Genomic DNA, 23306 nt, shown 5'->3' with positions numbered 1-23306 from the left:
TTGTGGGAAAAGAGAAGAATTCCATGGCGCTGGAACACAGGGCAGAGGAGGGGAACTAGGTTATGAGGCTGGCTGGCTTTCCCCAGATCCCAGAAGCCTTCAGTGCCTGCTCTACAGTATGGCTTTATTCTGTAGGTTATAGGCAATAACTACATAGGACATTATTTTCTTAATAAGTCGTTTTCTTTAAAATGGAGGTAAAGTTTAAACACAGTGAAATGCATAGATCTTAAGGGTTCAATTCAAACAGTTTTGACAAATGTGAAACCTGTGTAACCAATACCCTAATCAAGATAAATATTTCCATTACCTTGGAAAGTTCCCCTGTGTCCTGTTTTAGTCAATCTTCACTCCCTACAGGCCACTGCTACTCTAATTTCTATTCAACAGATGACTTTTGGTTGTTCTTGAATTTCATATAAATGGACTCATACAGTATGTAAGCTCGGTGTCTCTGGCTTTTTTGTTCCACACAATGTTTTTCAGATTTATTCATGTTGTTTCATGGATTAATAAATCATTCTTTTTTTGCTGAATAGCGTCATTACATGAATAGATCACAATTTGTTTATCCATTCTTCTATTGATGGATGTTTAGGTTGTTGCAAACTCTTGGTTATAATTAATGTTGCCCAAAACAGTCTTGTATAAGCGTTTTTGATGGCATATGTTTTCATTTATTTTAGGCAAATACCTAGGGGTCGAAATGCGAAATCTTAAAGTAGGTATGTTTCAACTTTATTAGAAACAGCTTTCCAAAGTGACTGGTCCATTTACAGGCCCACTAGCAATGTATGGGAGTTCCAATCTGTCCTCTTCCTTCGTCCTTGACATGTGGTGTTTTTGATCTTTTAAATTTTAGCCATTCTAATGGGTGTGAAGTGATATGTCACTGAGGATTTAATTTGCATTTCTCTAATGGTTGATAATCTTGAACACCTTTTCAGATGCTACCTTTGCATATCTTCATTTGTGAAGTGTCTGCTCAAGACTGTTGCCCATTTCTGTTGATAGGTATATGAAGAACATATGTTGAAGGAAAAGTGATATTTATCGACACATTACATGTTGAAGGCAATTTATATTTACTGGCACATTCTAAAGGGGCTTACCATAGAACCATTTATGCATTCTGTCAATGGAAAAGTGAATGACTCTGAAATATGGGAAAAAATACCTTGCATATATGTTGAATAACTTTAAAATTAACTAACTTTAAATTATATAAAAATAACTTTAAATAATTTTAAATTATGCCTTATCCATTGTGTTGATGACATGGCAACCTCTTTGAAGGTGGGAGTGTGTTTTCTTCTTGGACTAAGGGGAGAACTTTATGGTTAGAAGGCAAAGAAAACCCGTATCACTGACTCAGTTTGCCTGGGATTGAGTCAGGAACCAAACCACTACTGTCCAAGCTAATCTGAGGTTTTCTATTTCTGTATTTAGCAGTAGATACTGTCAGAAGTACAGAAAATACTGACATATGGACAATTTTTGAGATTGAAGTGGGAGCACAAGCATTGTATGGGAAGGTCTGCATGCTAGAGTTGGACTGACTGTATGTGCTGGCGTGGGCATCGTTTCCAGCCGTGTCCCTGCACATAACTTTAGTATTTTTCAGGGCCTCTAAATCATTCTTGTGCTTTCGTTATTTATTTTAATACGGATGTCCAGAAGCCATTTCAGACCCCGCCGTGTCAGTCTCTCTGTGGGTGGTGACAGCCTGCATCTTTTCGAAAATAAGCTTATAGGTGACTGACACCTTTTATGTGTACCTGTGGCTCACAGGCACATTGGTTGCTTTAGAATCCTCGGGCAGGACAATCGCCAATTAGGAATCGATGGACCTGGTGTAGATACTACACTGACCTTTTACTAAACAATAGTAAGGGACGCGTTGAGAGGGATCAAATTCCAGGCGGCGCTAGTGCAACGTGTCTACAGTGCACAGATCTGGACCCGGGCCTGGCTGCAGCTCCTTCACTACGGGCGCGAGACCGGGTCAGCCACGTACGAGCACGCACTAGCTTGGGCCATACGCGCACGCGCACGCTGGCGCCTTCTTTCGGCGCCGGGTCTCAGCGACGCGCGCAACAAATGGAGGGGGTGCTCGCGGAAGCGCTGCTCGCGCAGAGCCGGGACCCCCGGGTACTGCTCCGGACTCTGTGCCGCGGGGAGGCGTCTGCAGAGCGTGTGGAGACGCTGCGCTTTCTCCTGCGGCGGCTCGAGGACGAGGGGGTGCAGGGCGGCGGGGACGCGCTCTCGGAGGCGGCGCGCGAGGTCGCAGCCGGCTACCTGGTGCCGCTGCTACGTGGCCTACGCGCGCGCCCAGCAGGAGCCCCGGACACTGACGCCCCGCAGGCCCGCGGGCGCGTGCTCAGGGCGGCGGGCGCGGCCCTGCGCTCCTGCGCGCGCCTGGTGGTGGGCCCGCCGCCCCTGGCGGCCGCGCTGGCAGAGGAGGCGCTGCGCGACCTCCTGGCTACCGGCTCCATACCGGGCCTCGAGGGCGGAGCCGAGGCAGCCGTGGAGGTGCTGGCGGCCGTCGGGCCTTGCTTGCGATCCCGTGAGGACGGGCCACTGCTGGAGCGCGTGGCGCAGGCTGCACTCCTCCTGGCGCTGGCAGGGGACGGGGAGGCAGCGGCGCTGGCGGCCGGGCGGCTGCTGCCGGTGCTGGGCCAGGGCGGCCCGGCGGTGCTGCAGGCCGTGTGGGGCGGGCTGGTGGCACCCTCGGGGCCGGACCGCGTGGACCTGAGGCTGCAGGTGCTGAGCGCCTTGGCAGAGCGGCTGCTGCCGGAGCCCTTCGCGCACCAGACGGGTCCGGATGCGCGCTGTTGCTCGCAGTTCTGGCGGACAGTGCAGGCGGGGCTGGGACACGCCGAGGATGCGCTGACGCGCAAGCGCGCACGCTACCTGCTGCAGCGGGCTGTGGAGGTGTCGGCGGAGCGGGGTGCCGACTGCACCTGTGGCCCCTGGGAAGGAAACGGTACCCGCCTCTCTGTCCCCAGCCCAACCTAGCTTGGCTTTTTGGAAGGGAGGCTGCCTGAGTCCACAGACCAGCGCTCAGGATGGTCTCCTCCATCCCGGCAGAATTTGGTTGTTCCCCGTGGTCCCCATAGTGCCCGAAAACCTGGGACCCTCATCTCGAGTGTGTTCTCTGAAGTGACACAAATCACTGCAGCTGAGGGCAGTATGTATGCATTTCCCAACTTTCCTGACCCAGAGCAGGGTGGAATACTTAGGAACATGACGGCCCATGCAGCATTTCACAAACCAAATGTGCATTTTATCGTGGTAGGTCCATTCTGATAGAAGGGCTAGCTGCCATCACATGGAAAAGAAATTATTTACCACTACCGACCAGTGAACTGTGAATGTTAGAATTCTGTCGTAGAAACCACTTAAAAAATTTCCCTTGGTAATTCTTTTAGCAGGATTTACTAAGCATTTGTTAGACATGATCCTTAAGTCAACCTTTTGAGATTACTTTTGCCATTGGTTTAATAGAACGAGTCGGATTTATTTATTTGCATTTTGAGCTGTGCTTCCTATTGTTTGATTACAGAGCAAGAGTAGATGAAGTAGCAAGGCCTCCCTTCAATTTGGTGTTTTATTCTTGATTGGTTTGTTCACTGAAATCAGTGTGAAAATACACTTCAGTCATCTTGAATCCATTTTTGAGCTATCAGAGTCCAAAATAGATTGATTCAAAATTGTCTCAATAGAAAATTTCTTTTTTAACTGTAGCTGCCTATTCATTTATTACTGGTAAAGAATTTTTGTCTGGCTGAAGTGAGCAGATTAGATTTTCATTCATAGAATTTTAAAACATTAGATAGTAAATATTTTAATAGTCCACAAATAGTGACCATCCAATGAGTATTTTCACTAGAAAACGTTTTTTTTAAATTACCAAAGTTAAACACATTTTAGTCATTCTGCAGTGTTTTAAAGATGAGCAGTAGTCTTTCCAGCCTTGCACCCACTTCCATTTCTTCCATTTTAGAGAGCAACCCCTTCTTTTAGCTGATTATTTTGGTATTTACCCCTGTGTCTGGAAATAATCTAGTTACATCGTATAATCCATTGTTATAATTTCCATTAAATGTGAGGTCACCATTTACGAAATTGTGATTATGAAAATACTGTTCACAGGTGATCTATGTAGTAAACTGATTATCTTTCCTACCTGCAAGTTTTTCCTAGAATTATGTCATTTTAAAATTTGGTTCTCTCCTTACCGCTTTCCACTGATTCAGCCCCAAATTCTTTGCTAGTCTATGTTTCGATCTTTTCTGTACAAAGTCAGATCATCAGATATATTTTAAATTTTCCTGAAAACTCCTAGAGTCCTCTTGCGTGCTCAGCCTGATGCATGGCTGGCATCCTTAGGTCTGTCTTCACCATCATCCTGGGGATTATTCCTTTTACCTTAGTCCTGTGTTGGAGCTCTTACTTCCTACAAGTGAGGTTTCCTCACTTGTTTCTGTGTATACATTTTCCCTACATGCCTGTACCTTCTGCCCTACCCTCAGGCTGCCTAAGTGCCTGGGGAAGCCTGAGGAGAAGAGCTGGTGAGCGGTGTGGCCTCCCTTGGGGGTTCCCTGGGTTTCTAAGCTGTCAAACTAGTCCACACCTGGCCTTTAAAAACTTGTCAAAATTTCATTTTTGAATTGCTGTTTTGGTGGCTGCCACCTCCTGTGCTCTGCTAGAGGTAGAACAGTGTGTGTCCTGCCTGTTCTTGGAGAAGCTTTCTACCCTTTGCAGTTCACGTCACCTGTTTGCATTGTGACTTTAGCTCTCGAAGTTTAGGATTTTGTAGATTCTTTAGGTTTTTCTCTTTGTTAGTATGGCAGTAAAGTTCTCTACGGCCTTTTACATCCTAAGTGGAAGCCGAGAACAAGTCTAGATGTCTTTATTTTGACCTCACATTTGATTGAAGGTAGAATTCTAGCTTGGAAAGCATTTCCATTCAAAATTTTAAAGGCATTGATCTTGTCTTAGAACTTAGAGCTTCCAATGTTGCTGTTGAGAAATCTGAAAACATTCTGAACTGTGTTTATTTTTCTGAACTGTGTTTATTCATATGTGATCTGTTTCTTCATGGCAGTTTGGAGGGTCTGTGTCCCCAGCATCCTGAAAGTTCATAGGTCTCTCTTCATTCCTGTGCCAGGCACTTACTGGATCTACTCAGTTGGAAAATCATGTTCTTCAGTTCTGGGAACTTTTCTTGAATTACCTTGATTTCCTCCTTTTTTCCTTCCGAGCTCTGTTTGGATAGTAAACCTCCTGGACTGGTCATTAGAGCATCTTTTCTCTCCTATGATTTTTCTTTTTGCTCTACTTCCTGAGTAATTTCTTCAACTTTATTTCGGGTCCTTTTTTTGAATATCTTGTTTTTGCTATCGAAGTTTTATTCTCATGTGATCTTTTTTGTTCTTGCAATGTCCCCTTTTTACTAGTATCCAGTTCTTATATCGTAACTGCACTGTATCTTCTATCTCCCTTTAAGCTATTAATATTAGTGAAATTTTTTTCTTTTTTAGGTTTCCTTTTTTATGCATAATTGTTTTCTCTAAATTTCCTTTTGTTTGTTTGTGTTGGCCCTGATCTTTAATGTAGTGGTTTCCCCAGAGGCCTAGTGAGCCTTAGATGCCTGTTTATATTTAAGAATAAGGAACCAAAAATCAGGTTTAAAGCTCTAGAGAGGTGTTTGTTGTCTGTGAACTCATTGTCAGGTGACCAGGCCAAGCCATTGCACTGGTAATCTCGGATGTGTTTTCAGGTCTTTCCTCTTGGGCTGGCCAGAGTCCATGGAGATCTTCTGCATTCTGGGACCTGAGGGGCCACGATGGTGGTGGGACAGGTAGAAGGGGCTCTTAGCACCCAGGGTGCACACATGTGCCCCTGGTCCTTGTTGTGACACAGCACTCAACCCTGATGTCAGCTGGGTCCAGTGCGTCTCAATCCAGAGGTTACCATTTTACCTTCTCCAGAGAATAGATTCCAGTCATTTTCCTGTTCAGGAAAAAAAACACAGGAAAGGTGTCTGGGACCTGACTGCTTCTTAAACACACTGAGCAGATTCTCTTCAGTTTAGCCTTGCTTTTACCTCCAGTTAGGTTTGGGGTGATTTTGTAAGTCAGTTTTTTCCTTGGCTTTCCCTGTGCCACCTTAATACTCAACTTCTCTTGCGTCCACTTGGTTTTTACCTGTTTTTCAGATTCTAAATTTCATTGCTGTTGTCTGCTCCCCTGTTTTCTCCATTCTTTTGGGTTTTGCCTTTGAAAAATCCTTTATTGATACAGAGAGGTTCTTAAGGAAAGTAGAGTATATGTATTCAAATCTGTCTGTCTTACTCAGGACTCCAAAACAGCAATCCTAATTTAAAAAAAAAATATTTTGAGATGCTTGTTCGTCCAGGCCTCCTGTCCAGGCTTTGATACAGGGCGCCCTCCTAATTTGAGAAGACAGCATTTGATAATCATGGCATAACTTTAGGAAGTACTTTTATTAAGAAACTTACAAAATTTGCAAAAGGAGGAACTAACTTTCTTTTAAAAATCATAACAGGCCCAAGTCTGTTTTGGTGGTCTGAGAAGAAAAAAGATGAGCTTCTAAAGTTTTGGGAGAACTATATTTTAATTATGGAAACTCTAGAAGGAAATCAGGTAAGTGTTGTCATATTTTAACAAATCCCACATAGATCCAGTTTTAATTTTTTTCAAACATTTTATTAAAGCAATACAAAAGGACCATTTGGATATAGTATACAAGAATACAAGTGTACTTTGTTTTCTGGCATTAATGCAATTTAAAATTTATTGTAAACTCAGTAAATGAAAGAATAATTTCAATTGACTTAAATTATCATTCAGAGAATTTAGTCTTATTTGATCTTCCCTTGACATTTACTTCTAAAGTTTTAGTTTTCTGGCATTATGAATAATCTCCAAAGAAATAACACTCTTGGGAAAACTTCACTTAAAACATTTCTGAGGTAAATTGTTATTAAGTAAATAATTGCCCTATAATTTTGTAGGTTTTCTTTTTTTTTTTTTTTTAAGGTCTTATATCTGTGCAAACCTGGTCCTGAAAATGGAAACTTGAAAAATCATTTTCAGTTGAGTTTGAATCAGTTTCTGTAGAATCATGGAATTTTTAAGTTGAGAGGAATCTCTTAAGATTAGTGGTTCTCAAACTTGGATGCTCATTCGAATCCCCCAGATGTCTTGTTAAAGTATAAATTGCTGGGTCTGGTCCCCAGAGTTTCTGATTCAGTGGGCCTGGGGTAGCGCCTGAGAATTCGAATATTTACAAGTTCCCAGGAGATGCCTTTGCTGCTGTTCTGGGGACTCAACTAGAGAACTGTGGTCTAGGGGTTCCAAGTCTATAAGCTGCAGACCACTAGGGGGCCAGCCAGCTGTGGAATCACTGTGAGGTGTCAGTCCAAATGCGTAGCAAACATTGTAGACTGAAGTAAAGAATTACTCATATGTGCTAAATATCTACGGGGGCGTGGGGGCAAAAAATGTATACAAGTGGACACTTTGGTCAGTGTTGCTCAAGCAGTAGTTCACTGTAATCAGAAGTGTCTGGATGCTGATGGGAACCACTTTGAGCACCTCTTGTAATTGCAGAAGTCAAACGTGACTTGTAGTCATGTTTTGTTACCAGTATATATTATTACAATTTTAATAGTTTTTTCCTTTCTTAAAATGTATATACATTTTTTTGGCACCCTCTGTATAGATGCGAGGATGTGGAATAAAAAGCTTTCCTAAATTCAAATAAACTTTTATGGTTTTTCCTTAGTAGATCCATAAGACCCCCACTAATTATTTAGAAACTCTGATTTACCTGTATTTTGAAGGACATATAAATTAGGCTCTAGTATCTGCAACATACTGTAGGTACGAAGAACATTGAACTCGGAACTGGCTCTACTTCTACATGTGTGGCTTTGAACAACTTGAGTAACTGGAGAACATATTTCAGTATTTTTCCTCTGTAATATATTGGTATTACCAGCCCTGTTTCCCAGGACAATTGAGGATTACATGACATAATTTATGATATTCACTGTATAAATGTAACATTACTGTAACTATATTCTAGATTATATTCATTAGCTTTGTCACACTCACTCTTACATACCTGAATTTCTATGATTTAAAAATTGGAAGAATCAGACACATTTTGCATAGTTTTTACATGGGGATGGGGAGCGGAAGGGCTACTGTTAGATAAATAGATGAAAACTCCCTTAAGTTTTTAAAGGTGAATTTTCATTTTATAGGTCTTTTTCGCTTTTATTTTCAGATCCATGTTATAAAGCCAGTTTTACCAAAGCTGAACAGTCTGTTTGAATATGCAGTGTCAGAGGAAAACGGTAATGGTTACTTTGATTTTGATTTTTTATAGTATAATTTTTGCCCCTTAATTTTATAACTTGTTCATTATAGAGAATTTGGAAAAACTGTAAAAGGGTAAAGGAGAAAATAAGAATCTTTGTTCTGCATAGATTGTTCATAGTGTTTTCTTCTCACTTAGTATATCCGAATGCATTTACCTATCCTTAAATAGTTTTTGAGAATATAATTTTAAATGGCAGCAGAGTTTTCTATAATTTAGAGGTATGGTTAGTTTTCTAAACTTTTGATCATGGAAAATTTCAAACAGAGGAGTTTGTATGATGAACCCCCTCAGCGGTTTCAGCAAATCACTCATGTGCAGCCCGTGTCTTCTTCCCCGTGCAGCCCCTGCTGCCCCTGCTCGCCAGCGTCTTGCAGCACTTCTCCAGCAGCAGCCAGTGTATCATTTCATCTGTGAATATTTCACCACACACACACCCCCCTATACCCCTAAGACTCTTTGGTAATGTTTTAATGATGGCATATTCTACATTTTAAATAATAGGTCTTGGTGTTATATATTTTAACGGCTTTCCATTCTTATTCTCTTAATAATCTGTTTCATTGTTTGACTTACTTTTTTTGGGTTTCAGTTCTGTATCTTGGATGTCTTAGAAGAGAAAATTCCAAGATATAATTTTAAATATGGTTTTTAAACCCTGAATCAGTACTGTACGATGCGAGCTTTTTAGGAGCAATAAAATGAAGCTGGAGCTTCCTAAAATTATTTTATGAACTTAAGTGTAGACCAATGAAACAGCTAAACGCAGGCTAACGGTGTTTTGTGTTCATATGAATGACAAAATGCTACATTATCGTGTTTACACATGGGAATTAAGCTAGGTAGATGGGTTTGCGTGCCTATTCTAGAAAATTACAACTTTAATAGCTTGACCCCTTAGGAATTGAGCTTTATTCAGCTGATTATGATGGTTGTTTTCTCATACACTGGAATTTTTCACAGACCATGAGAATCCATCATCCCACCTGGGGCTAGAATTTAATTGAATCCTGTTGTGGCTTCACTTAGGCATTTACTGTTTAAATGATTCTCTTATTACTACATTTTGCCCACAGCTCTTGGCAAACCAAATCAAATAGCAGTGACAGGTTTTGAAAAATGACCATTTCCAAAGAATTGAACAAGCATCTTGGTATAAATTACATATAGACTGATTTATTTATAGAATGTGATGTGTTAAAAATGCTGAATTTTTTTCTAATAGAATTAAAGGATATGTCAAAAGAGTTAAAAAATATCTCTAACGTACATACAGAGGGTACCAAAAATATATACACATTTTAAGAAAGGAAAAAAACTGTATTAAAATTGTAATACTCAATATATTCCGCTAACAAAAGATGAATATAAGTCATGTATGTACATTTTTTTGGTACCCTCTGTATTTATCCCATTTACTTCCTCACTCAGTTGGATATTTACTTAATAGATACTTAGTGTCCAGTGTATGCTAAGCACTGGGATAGAGTGGTACAGATGTACTATATTTCACTTGATTTTTGTCTGTTTTCAACGAAAAAAAATTTGACTGTAAGTTCTATGCAGGCAACAAACAAGGGGCTGAAATGGAGTATGCAGTGAGTGGGGCGGGTGCGTTGAAGGCCTGCCTTAGGAGTGACACAGAAGCTCAGCGTGGAGGGGCCAGCACTGTGTGCAAAAGCCCTGAGGGGGAGACAATTCCTGGGGGGGGGGGGCGGGACCAGGAGGACAGTGTGGTAGGTGTGGGATGGTGGGTGAGGTTGGTGCAGGTGTCAGGGTCGGTTTACCCTTGTGCAGATTTTATTCTAAGAGCTATGATAAGCCCTTCAAGGGTTTTAAGCAGAGGAGTGACAGTGTCAGATTTCTGTATGACAACTGCGTGAGAGAAGAATTGGTTGGAATCACCACAAATCTAAAGTTTCAGCCTGCATGTAGGGGTAATATTTAATTTCTGTACACCGTAGCAGCTGTAACATTTGCTTATAGTCTTTCTAAATGAAACTGTCTGAATATGGAATACTGAACACTTATGTTATTTTGGGTTTTCAGTAATTAAATACCCGTGGGTGTGATTAAACGCAAACTCCCTTTTGTAGTGTTCTAATGAAGTGAATGTGTTCGTGTACATATGTATTTATTTATGAATATAATCTACATGAAGTCACATAATGTGAGGATCAAATGTCAACCCTCGGTGTTTTTTCCACAGCATGTTGGATCTTTCACCCATCCTGGCACATGTGTATTTATAAAAGAATGTTAGAAAGTGAAAATAAAATCCTGACCAAAGAAGGTGTTATTCATTTTTTAGAGCTCTATGAGACAAAGGTTCTTCCATTTTCACCAGAATTTTCTGAGGTAAGGACAGCCTTTCTTTTCCTTGCTCCCTTTGTCCAAAGATGAGAGGTAAGGGCATTCCTTGCATCATGTGTGATCTTCAAAAAAATATACTATGCCTTTATAATAGCAAGTAACACTGTATAGATTTGTATACAACAAATCTAGTTCTCTAAGCTTAGCTCTCACATTTGGACACTGTATTGTGCTGGGTCCACAAACTGCCCACATCGTTTCCTCTGTGGAAAGTGGTTCTTTCGTATCAGTCTTCTAAACAACATAAGCCAAGAGTATGAAAACTGGTGTAGAAGCTCGTTAGCCATCTGTTTCCACAGCTCTGGTCAATGAATTAACATTACTGTCTGAAGTAGAGATTGCCGTTTGAGCTATAGTATTATTACATATATAAAATATATATTTGATTAGCATCTATACTTCTATTTGTCAGAAATCACACAAAGCAGAGACTCAGAATTACAGCTGTAGTTTTAAATTTTATATTATAGTGTCATATGAGTCTCATGATTGCTTTGGGTTAATTACCAGTTTACCGCTCATTTAGAGATAACGTAAGTAAATTTTCCCAATTGTCTGACTACATACTATAGTGTTTTGATATGCATCAGTTTTCTACATTTCTTAGCCTTCCTGCACTTCCTCTACGCTTGCTTTTTTGGCCAATGTCTAGTAATATTTTTGAAGATATAATTTTTCCCCCTTTATCTTCTAGACAAAGAGGCTTAAATTTTTCTCGAGTATCTTTATGTTTTTTCTTTGTTACTACCTTTATTTCCACCATGTGTTCCTGTCTTTGGGTTCCTTTCTTCCTTCTTGACCCAACATGGACTCTATTTTATAAGTTTTTGTCAGGTGGGAAAATTGTGTACTTTATTTTGTGGTTCTGGTGGAATTAAAGTGCCCTCTAAGACTCATAAATTACCCTACAGCATAAGAGATCAGCAGTGCCTGTAACAGCTCTCCTGCAGCCTGTGTAGGATGAGTAATTAAGGGCAAAGTTGACTTTTCAAAGTTACAGTTGCAACTTAACAGCAAATACTTTTTTTTTTTTTTTAGTTTATTATTGGACCATTAATGGATGCACTTTCAGAGAGCTCTCTATATAGCAGGTAAACAAACGTGATGTTAGTTAGCAGTAATGCAATAATATGTATTTGATACATAACTTTAACATGTTTATAAAAAATGAAAATAAACAAAACAGACTTAATGCATTTGGTACATAATATATATTGCCTAATAGACATTCAGCTTATTCTTCCCATGTCGTCCCTTCTATGTTTGTTATTCTTGTCTTCTATTAGTTGTATCTAGTTCCTGTTTTCTTGTTTTCTTTCCCACCTTGAGCCCTTCCATTCTTGTGTTTTGGAATGTGTCTCTTACATGGCTTCCTTTCTTCCCCTTACTCTTTTTCTCTGTTCTCTTGGAAACTAGTGTCTTGGGCTAACCAACACTTTAAACTTTGTTTTCTTTTTTCTTTTATTTTGATTTATAGAAAAGTTGTGAGACAATACGAAGAATTCGTGTTTACCTTTCATCCACATTCCCCAAATGTTAATGTTTTACCACATTTGCTAAATTGTTGTATCTCTCCCTGTGTGTGTGTGTGTGTGTGTGTGTGTGTGTACATACACACATCTATTTCTTATCTCCTGGGCTGAGCAGACTTACCTATCTATATCTATTTCATTGTCTGTCCATCCACCATATTAAAAATCACGAGTTCACACCAGTACATCCAATTCCAGTCCACAGGTTCATTTTAATGTTCCCCTTCCATATCTGATGGTGGCAGCAGCATCCGTAACATTACGGTTTGCCACCTTTACCCTTGGCAAAGGTCGACAGTGAGAAGACTTTGTCAGTATTGTGCCTTAGCCTCATTCTTTGAGCATTATCTATACTCTGAATTATATCTTCAAAAATCTCCCTTGCTTTTGAAATTATATTGTCATTCTAATTTTTATTTACTAAATTTATACTTGCAAGTCTTCTGTTTTGTTTACCTCTAAATTGAAAAACCCTCCCACCGTCAATTTCTTTAAAATGTTTAAGTTAGTCTGTGTTGTCTTGTTAATATGTAGTCCTATTTGGTAAATATTGAAAGAGCATAGCAAATGCTTGACTTGCTAGTTATGTTTAGTTTTCAAATAACTCATTACTGTTGAATAGTTTTTTGAAGCAATTAGACAGCTGGAGAGCAGTAAAACCAACTTGGTGCTTTCTGAAAGAGTTGACAAACATTTATTAACGAAATGCCTTCAGTTTTTTAGCACTTCAATGTGTTCAATTGACCGGTAATATGTTTCTAACAGAAGCATATAGCAGAAAAAAGTGACTTTAGTAGATGTTAACAGTTAAATGCTCTTGCAAAAGTAATTTATTACTAATATCTCTTTTCATGACTGTTACTTATTTCTTACCTAAAGATTTAAAATTATTGGAAATGATAAAATATAATTAAAAATGATCTCTTTAGACTTTAAAAAATGATACTATTTAGCAACATTCATATATTCTGTCAGGGAAAGTGTCATAAGAAGGAAATTCATGCCCACTTACCTTGTTTTCCTGAAAATAAGACCTAGCCAGACCATCAGCTCTAATGCGTCTTTTGGAGCAAAAGTTAATATAAGATGTGGTCTTATTTTAATATAAGACTGGGTATAATGTAATATAATATATAATACGTAATATAATGTAATATTATGTAACATAATAAAGACTGGGTCTTATATTAATTTTTGCTCAAACAGATGCGTTAGAGCTGATGGTCCGGCTAGGTTTTATTTTAGGGGAAACACTGTAGTACAGCACATTCCTAACTCATGTCCATTTTCCTAGAAGATGTTTTTGTAATCAGAAGGATCCTCAAAATTTTACTGAAAAACAAAAAGCAGGTTCAGAAAAAGAAAATGGTCTCGTTTCTTTGTTAAAATACTTTTGGGCCATCATCCATTTAGTTTTAGTATACTTATGTGTAAATAGATTTTAAATATTGTTTTTTTTCCCTCTTTGTCTGTAGGTCCCCAGGCCAACTGATAGGAAGTGGTTCTCCACTGGGATTGAAATTACAGAAGTTTTTAGTTACTTATATTTATCTTCTTCCAGAAGAAATAAAAAGTATGTGCAGTAAAGAGTTTTTTAAAAAATGTGTTAACTTTAAAAACTTAATATATTGGTTATGAGCCCCATCCTATGACTGTTACATTCAGTATTATCCAAAGAGTTTCCTTTTTCCAGGATATGCAGATTGTCAGAATTATACAAGTGTCCACTCTAACTGAGTACACACTTTTGCTTTTGTATGTAACTTACTACCAGTATTGACATGAGTAGATAGAAGTAATTTTAGAATGTGTGCTGCAGTTGCTGACTTTTCTAATTGTTTCTATTCAATTTCAAAAAATTGGTAAAATAGATTAAAAAAAGAAAGAACCGATTTAGGAAAAGTTGTAAGCAGAGTAACCATTGTGACAAAGTTGTCCCTTTATAGATATTGACTTAGGAAGACAAGGAAGAAAAATACACTTGCTTTTTATAAGAGCTTGTGTCCTAAAAATATCCCACTTCTTCAGATTGGGCATGTATTTTTCCTCCCGATGAGGTATTTTGGTAAGGAGAGCAGAAAATGAGTTATTCTGTTTACTGGGCAGCAGAAGGACTTACTCTGCTTTTTTAGTCCTTTTACACACCTGATTTTGTGACTTAGAAAGTGACCTTGGGTATGAAATACAGTGGTATTTTTTATCCACGGCTTTGCTTTCTGTGGTTTCAGTTTACCTGCAGTCAACTGTGGTCCGAACATATTAAATGGAAAATTCCAGAAATAAACAATTCAAAAGATATTTTGCGAGTGTGAGACCTCACTCACATGTTTCATTGCAATACCTATATTGTTATAATTGTTTTATTATTAGTTATTGTTACTATCTTACTGTGCTTAATTTATATACTATTATAGGTATGCTTATAGGAAAACACAGTCTGTACAGGGTTTGGTATTATCTGCAATTTCAGGCATCCACGGGGGTTGTGGATAAGGGGGGTCTACTGTATATATTTTTTCTTTTGTATTTAATTTTTAAATTGGGTGAAACAATGACCAATGGTAATACCTATTAAAACGTAGGAAAGAATGGGAAAATAATGTATATCATAACTTTAGATTTATAGAAAATTGATTGTTTTAATTACTTAAAAAAAACAAAACAGTTAATGGAGAAGATAACTGTCAGAGCCATTCTTTAGTTTGCTAGAATTTGGTGGTTTACAGGATGGGGATGAATTTGCTGGCCACATTCGCACGTCCCAGGTCAGTAGCACAGTGCGACCAAGATGGTGGTGGACAGCGCCCCCTAGAGATTGCGTCTTGGTGACTGGCCCAGTGCCTGGTACATAGTAGTAGACACTTACAAACGTGTTGAATGAATTGTAAACGTGTTGAATGAATTTGAAATGGAACCTGGCTATTACCTCTTCCTTGTGTCATGAGTGAGGTGTTCCCCAAGAAGTGGAAACTTAATTAGTCCAACAGAAGAGAGGGCAAGTAAATGTTTACTCACAGCTTTTACATAGGTTTTTCAGTCAACAATTTCCAGTGACTATCTTCAGTGTACCTTGTTTTGTGCTGGGTACTTTGGAAGATATAAAATACATGTGATACCCTTTCAGGAGCTTCCAAGGACTTCTTAAAAGTCATTCTACAGTGATGATCTGAGGAAACAGGCAGACATTTCACTAACAGAATGACTTGAGCATTTTTAAGAAATCATACACGAGCAGAGAAGGCAGGATGGAACGGCAGCTCTTCTATCTCAAAATAGAAAAGTAAATTATAGCGATTAGATCTGGGGTAAGAAATAGCCCATGAGAAAGATCTAATGTTGTTTGAAATACCAAAGGCCAGTTACCATTACTGTTTCTTACCCTGTTTTTCTTTAATATCTCCAACAGAAGAATGGCTTCTAACAGTAAAAGATTTATCTTTTAATTTTTTAAAATTAATATAGCTGCAGGGTTATGAGAATCTACAACAGAAGAATACATACTTACTAAATAGGAATGAAGTTAAAATAACTGGTTTTTTTCAATAGCTTTATGGAGATATAATTCCCATACCATAAAATTCACCCTTTTAAAGTGCTCAATCCAGTGGTTTTTAGTATATTCACAAAGTTGTGCAACCATCACCACTAATTCCAGAATATTTTCATCATCCCCAGAAGAAATTCCATGCTCATTAGCAATCACTTCTCATTCTCCCTTCCCCCAGCTCCTGTCAGACACTAATTTACTTTCTGTGGATAGATTTGCCTATTCTAAACATTTCATATAAATGGAATCATATAATATGTGGCCTTTTATTCTATGTCTGGCTTTTTTCACTGAGCACAATATTTTTAACATTCATCTATGTTGTAGCATGTATCGGTATTTCATTCCTTTTTGTGCAATATTCCACTGTATAGACATTGCACATTTTACTTACCTATTCATCAGTTGATAGACATTTGGGTTGTTTCCACTTTTAATTATTATGTATAACGCTGCTGTGAATATTCACATACACATTTTTGTATGAACATAGGCTTTCAATTCTCTTGTTGGGTTACATGATAACTGTATGTTTAGCTAGTAGCGGAGGTACCAGGCTGATTTGCACACTGGCTGCACCATACTTCATTCCCAGCAGCAGGGCGTGAGGGTTCCAGCCTCTCACCTCCTCGCCAACACTTGTTACTGTCTGTCCTTTTGATGCTAGCCGTCCTAGTGTGTGTGAAGTTCAGCTCATTATGGTTTGTGATTTGCGTTTGCTACCGAATGTCTGATGATGTTGAGTGTCTTTCATGTGCTGTTTCAATGATGTGTTGAAACTTTTTCTTTCAGGCAGTTTCCTGTTACAGTTTATTCAGAAGATGACAAGTAGACATTGGTGTGCTGTTCCCATTTTGTTTCTATCTAAGGCTTTGGCCAGTGTCCCAAGATGTAAAGCCCTGGGTCTAGAAGGGCTTCTTGCCCTCAGGTAATTTTCTGTGCATGTTCACCTGTGGGTATTTGCCATAATTTTCCATCAGTCAGTTTTGTTTGACCCTCTGCTTTCATCTGCAGTGAGTGGTTTTAGTTAATATTAGCACTGAGATTTTTGAGCTCTTATTTTTATAAGAAAAAAGTAAATAAAACAATCTACAAACAATCTACTGTGCATATAGTTGAACTTATTTTGTTATATGAATTATTAACTTAAATATATGCCATAATACATGCTATTGGGCTTTGACCACTTTAAAATAAGGCCACTAAGTTTTTTTTTATTATATTGATATGTAGAAAACTAGAGATAAAATATCAAACAGTAATATTGATTACAAATTATTTTAAAAAATGTAAACTTCTTAGTTTAAACCATCTTCATTTATAATCTCATTATTTTTAAAAGGGCTTTGTTTCATATTAAAATTGAGCTCTATTAGAGGCCTTAGTGGAAAATAATACCTTTGAAATTCTACTGGCAGTGACTTTCTGCATTAGAAATTGTAGGTACTGTAAATCAATTTGTCAGTAATTACGAATGGTCAGAATTGTCTTTGGGAACGTGGAAATGCATTTTGTCTTCTGCTACCAGGGATGTTCTTCAGTGTACTATGATCACCCATCAGATTCTGTTGAGGGGGGCAGCTCAATGCTATCTTCTTCAAACAGCTATGAATTTGGTGGATGTGGTAAGTTTATCTTCTTTATTGGTGATACTTCAATTTATACACTTTCTTAGTAAGTGTGTGTGAAAAGAAGAGTTAACATAGCAGGCCTGTGAGTCAGTCATTAGAAAGCGCTGTTAGAAGGCTAGCCTTGGCTGAAATCCGGGAATGTGGATTTCGGGAGGGTTCCCAGTGTCACACTGATGGGAGTGGCTCACTCTGCCTAAAGTGTTTATACAAATAGTGTTGCTTATGCTGAACACCTGCTTTCCTTCTGGGAGTCTGGAATTTTGGTTGCTATGCAGAGGTGTCTGTGTGACCAGCTGCTGTGACAACCTGGGCACTGAGTCTCTAATGAACCTCCCTGGGAGATGTTTTACAGGTTGCTGGGGAATTGAGCATCCTTGGTGACTCCCCTGGGAGAGGAGCTTGAAGCTTTCTTCTGGTTTCCTCTATATTTTTCCACACATCTTCCAGTAAATTGACATTCAAGGGATATCTACTATCTTATTGTGTGTTTTACAGAGCCCCAATAACACTGTAGCCGTGAAGGGCCAGAATAACATATATTTCAGGCTTTGGGAGTCAGATGATCTCTGTCCCCACCACTGAAAAGCAGCCCCCGACAGTTGATAAATAAGTGAGTGTGGCTGTGTTCCAATAAAACTGTATTTACAAAACAGGCTATGAGTGGTTTTGCTGATCGCTAGCCTAGAGTAAGATATCTCAATTTAAGACTTACTACCTTAAGGCAGGGAATCATTTTTGTGACTTTGAACAAGTAAGAAGGACTTTTGATTTATGTAATAAGTAATTTCTTATAGACTGTTTTTGTTTTTGCTTTTAGACTGTGATCATCTTGTCTCTGATAGTAACCTTGATTTTAAGGAAAACAGATTTATAAAATAATCTTTCATTTTATATATTATGTTGGTTGTAATCAGTACTTCATTTTAAAAGTTGATTTTCTTTTTTAAAAATAGCTTCCTTTTAAATAACATTCTATTTTAAATAGTACACTAGATTGCTTTTACAGTGATTTTATTAAATTAAAATTTTTTAAATGAGTAAATTTTAAAAACTTCCCCCTTTCTCTGCACCCCCCAGGAGAAAGTGTCACTTTCTGACGTCTCAGCTTTTCTCATGTCACTGAGACAAAAGGAGTCCTTAGGACGAGGAACCTCATTATGGACAGAGGTGAGACTGAAAATCATTTAATGATAAGGTTTTTGAAAACTTTATGAGAAATTGTTTCCTAATTGAAGTCATTACTATCCATTTATGTAAAATGATTGCTTTGTTATCTGTCAACAGAAATTTAAAAAATTGCATATTTGCTTTGAGCGGAACTAAGTGCTGCAAAGGTTCTCCTGGAAGTGTGGGGGCAGGAAAGTGCTGGGAATAGAGACACACCTGTTTAGAAGAAGAGGTCGTGCGAGTGGGCACATGCCGTTCTGGATGAGATGTAGTAGGAATGATGAAGATGGTAGACGCGTATCAGGAAGTAACACAAACCTCCTCTTTTTTTTCTGTCAGTTAATGGCAATTTCATCTACCCGGTTGCCCACGCCTGCCATTTCGGTAATTCATAAATCTTCCTGACTTTCTGCATTGAATTCCTCATGAAATCTAAGTGTCTTTCCTTTTCTCCATCCCTTGCTCTAGTGGACACCCTCCACCATGCTGCCTCCACCGTAGTGACTTCTCTCTTGTTGATCACGGTCTCTGACCTGCTGCTTCTGCCCTTCCCCCCACTCTCCACATGTCAAGGCCTTACAGTCCATTATGGTCTGATGGTGCCTCCTTTTTGTTTTGTTTTAAACTGTGGGACTCAATCCGTACTACTGATTTTAGCTCTTATCCAGGATACTTTTGGTTGTAGTCTAATCTGTAGGTTATGTATTTTTTGAGGACAGGAACCATTTTTAAAAAAAATATTTTATTTCTCCAGTGCCTAAGAGATCACTGAGACTAGGGAGGTGATTATTTCTTCTAGAAGGCAATTCTGGCTCTTTGTGCATAGAGAGAAATGAGAAGTCAGTTTGGACTGTGTTAAAATAATTCAGGTTTAAAATAATGAGGTCATAGAGTAGGGTAATAGCAGATGGAATGAAGAAGGGGCAAATCGGGGCCTTTAAAAATTAGAATTTTATCATATATTCTTGATCACAATGCATCTAATTCTGTGGAATCTGAAAAATACAGAGCCATATAAAGAAAATAAAAAATCACCTATAATGCTCACCACCAAACTAAATCCATATTTTTTTATTTACTTCTTAATTTTTTGAATATATATATTCTCACTCTTAATATACATGTATATTTAAAAATGTTTATATGATATTTCTAATCAAAATAAAAATTTTTTGAATGTTGTTTTTCATCTTCACAAATATTTGAGCATTTTAACATGTTGCTAAATAATTGTCCAATATGTGTCATTTTAAAATTGATTAAATGTTTTAGAATTCATTTAATCAGTTCTTTTGGTTGGACTTTTATTTCAAAACTTATCATTTCATATACAATTATTTCAGTATGTACTGCTAAAAGATAGGACTTTAAAAGGACCCAAAATAGGCCCTTTCGCACCTAAAAATGTTAACAATAATTTCTTGATTTTAAATATCCAGTGTTTACATTTCTCCAGATGTCCAATAAATGTGTTTTTCTTGGCACTTTTTTGGTTCAAATATTCAACTTTGTTCAAGTGTCCAAATAAGGTCTGTTCATTGCGTTGATATGTGTAGTTTGTAAGTTGTGGTTAATCCCTCTGGAATTTTTTTGGTATATGGTATGAGCTGGCAGGTTTAAATGAGAAAATCCATGTAAAAATGTTTCAGACAGTGCTTAGTCCATATTAATTATAAATATCTACGCCTACTATTGTCTGTTCCCCTTGGTTTGATGAGTCAGACGTTTGCTTTGTTTATTTGTTTTTAAGGAACCAGCCCATAGATTTCTTTATTTGTTCTACTTAATTTTTCAGTTCTCAATTCATTAGTATCTATCTCCATTGTTTTATTCTTTTACTTTCTTTTAGTATGTTTTGCTTATTTCTCAATGTCTTGAATTTATTAACTGAAAAATGTTTATTGCACACTTTCCCCACATCAGACACTGTGTTAAATGTTGGGAATACAATAGTTAGCAAATAAATGTGGCCACTTCCTCAGGAAACTTGTAGTTTGTGGTTTATACTTGAACCCAAATTTTAATTCTTTTTGTTTATTTAATAATAAAAGCACTTATGTATGTGTCTTAGTGTAGATTTGGCTAGATTCTATAACTTTTGCTATACAGTATAAATCTGTTGTATTATGTGGACTCATAAAATCTTTGATAGTCATTTTTAACATATAGAAATGGTAATTTCATACAGCTCAACCTAAATGATTTTTTAAAATTAATATACTTTTTTTTGTTTCAAATAAAAATGTTTTTATTTGAAACAAATAGTTGCACCAATATACTTTGTTTTTTAGAGCAGTTTTAGGTTTACAGAAAACTTGACCAAAGTCCAGAGAATTCCCATAAACCCCCTCAGCACTGCCCTGACCCCTCACAATTCCTCCCTTATTAACATCCTGCATTAGCACAGTACACTGATTACAACTGAAACATTATTGCTGCCTAATGTCAGTAGATACATTAGGGTATACTCTTTGTGGCCTGTGTTCTATGGGCTTGACAAACATAATGACATGTGTCCTCCATTACTGTAGCGTACAGAGTAATTTCACTGCCCTAAAACCCCAGTGCTCCACCTGTTCGCCCCTCTCTTCTCTCAGTCCCCCAACCCCCTAACAGCTGCTGATATTTTCACTGCCCCTGTAGTTTGCCTTTTTCAGAATGTTACATAGTTGGAATCCTACATTATGAAGCCTTTTCAGATTAACTTCTTTCTGTAAGTAATTTACACATAAGGTTCTTCCATGTCTTTTCATGGCTGGATAGCTCGTTTTGTTTAATCACTGAATACTGTTCCATTGTTTGGATGGACCACAGTTTGTTTATCCATCACCTACTGAAGGATGTCTTGGTTGCTCCTCAGTTCTGGCAATTATGAATAAAGCTGCCATGAACATTCATGTAAAGGATTTTAGGTGGATATAACTTTTCAACTCATTGAAGTAAATAACAAGGAACACAGTTGCTGGATTGTTTGGGAAGAGTTTGTTTAGGTTTTGAAGAAACTGCCAAACTGTCTTCCAAAGTGGCTGCTCCATTTTGCATTCCCACCAGCTATGAGTGAGAGTTCCTGTTGCTCCACGTCCTGGTCAGCATTTGGTATTGTCAGTGTTCCGGGTATTAGCCATTCCATTAGGTGTGTAGTGATGTCTCATTATTGTTTTAATTAGCAGTTATCTGATGACATGTGACGTTGAGCATCTTTTCATGTGCTACTTGCCATCTGTACCTTCTTTGGTGAAGTGTTCAGATCTTTTGCCCATTTTTTAATTGAGTTGTTCATTTTCTTATTAAGTTTTAGTATCTTACTAAGTATATTTTGGATACCAGTGATTTATCAGATGTGTCTTTTGTAAATATTTTCTGTCATTTTTTGGCTCGTTTTCTCATTCTCTTGACAGTGTCCAAATAGACTTTTATTTTAAGGGGAAATCAAGGGAACCTGTGTGCCACAGACTGCTGGTTAGATGCCATTTAAACCATAAGTCTGACATGAAGACCCTTTGAAGGGAAATATTTTGAATTTTGTGACAGATTCGACAGAGAAAAGGATCAAATATGAATTTGAGCTTACTTAGTAATTTTGTTATAATAGGATTATGCTTATGGAAATACAAGATTTGGAAAACCTCACATATTTTATCACAATAATTGAGAAATGTAGTCTGGCCAGTTTCAGAGGCATATAAAGAAAAAGTATATACTATGGAAAGATAAATACTAGCTGATGTCACTGTTAGATGGATTATATTTTAATTATTGACCTGAAAAAAAAAGATTATCAACTTGATAAAGACCTATACAGAACAACTTCCTGCAGTGCTGTTGAACTGTTCATTCATTGGTTCCTATGGGATGTCAGTTCTAGTCTTGACTCATTCATTCATTCTTTCATCAATTTGTCTTTGGTCATATGATGTATTATTATTTTGTTCATTAATTTTATTATTATTTTACCTCCTTACATGTAAGTTTGGATAACCTTAATGGATGCAAAAGTATTTTTTTAAAAAGTTCTTATCTTTTAGAAAGACATAATTATTTCATATTTAAATTCATGTATTGAATTTGCACATTAAGACATACATTATAAAAAGAAAATTGAGAACAGAATTAGATTTCAAAACAAAATTCACAATTGCATGTGATCAAAGATTAATTCTGTGAAGTCCTGTGACTTTTAGTTTTACAAATATTCTGAAAGATGTAATGGAGAAGGGCTGGGACAGAATTTCTCTTAATATATTTTAAAATGCACATATGATTGAAAATAAATTTGTGAGGAGGGTAGGTACTTTAATTATACCTTATATTTCAAATACATTCAAAAATAACCATATTCTTGTTTTAGTATATGAAGCTGGAATGAATTTGAATTTAAGGTTGTGATTTCATTTGCATAATGTGTTATTTTTTGCATAATGTGTTGTTTTTCACAGAGATGTTCTTTAGAATACTTTATCAAAATGTGCATTTTATATTAATACTTTAAAAATTCTTGCCTGTTAATTAAGTTTATAAAATCTCAGATGGAGATTAGAAAACACATACACTTTTTTCCGTCTGCACTATCTGTGGAATACAATCAAGACAATAAATGCTTTATTACTTTGTTGTGTTCAATCATCTAAATTCAGTTTATTG

General features: G+C 37.6%; 1 protein-coding gene across 6 annotated transcripts in view; it reads left to right on the top strand.

The window, feature by feature from the left end:
- The first annotated feature begins 2079 nt into the window (after window positions 1-2079).
- The window catches only part of TARBP1 (tRNA guanosine 2 -O-methyltransferase TARBP1), a 70299-nt gene continuing 49072 nt past the window's right edge, over window positions 2080-23306 (top strand). For all 6 annotated transcript variants that reach the window (XR_002138649.3, XR_012490748.2, XM_019746984.3 and 3 more), the window contains exons 1-9: window positions 2080-2986; window positions 6574-6671; window positions 8323-8392; window positions 10625-10773; window positions 11827-11879; window positions 13796-13893; window positions 16660-16795; window positions 17396-17492; window positions 18576-18665. Coding sequence is in view for 4 of the 6 variants with exons in the window: in XM_019746984.3 (XP_019602543.3) it covers window positions 2101-2986; window positions 6574-6671; window positions 8323-8392; window positions 10625-10773; window positions 11827-11879; window positions 13796-13893; window positions 16660-16795; window positions 17396-17492; window positions 18576-18665 (1677 nt within the window). In the remaining 2 variants the exon portion in view is untranslated. The remainder of the gene's footprint in view (window positions 2987-6573; window positions 6672-8322; window positions 8393-10624; window positions 10774-11826; window positions 11880-13795; window positions 13894-16659; window positions 16796-17395; window positions 17493-18575; window positions 18666-23306) is intronic.

This window comes from Rhinolophus sinicus, chromosome 6 (genome assembly GCF_057876585.1).
Source record: "Rhinolophus sinicus isolate RSI-liver-muscle chromosome 6, RSI-T2T, whole genome shotgun sequence".
In the NCBI taxonomy this organism is placed as follows: Eukaryota; Metazoa; Chordata; class Mammalia; order Chiroptera; family Rhinolophidae; genus Rhinolophus; species Rhinolophus sinicus.
The sequence above is the reverse complement of the archived record's forward strand: the minus strand, read 5'-3'. Positions and strand labels throughout refer to the sequence as shown.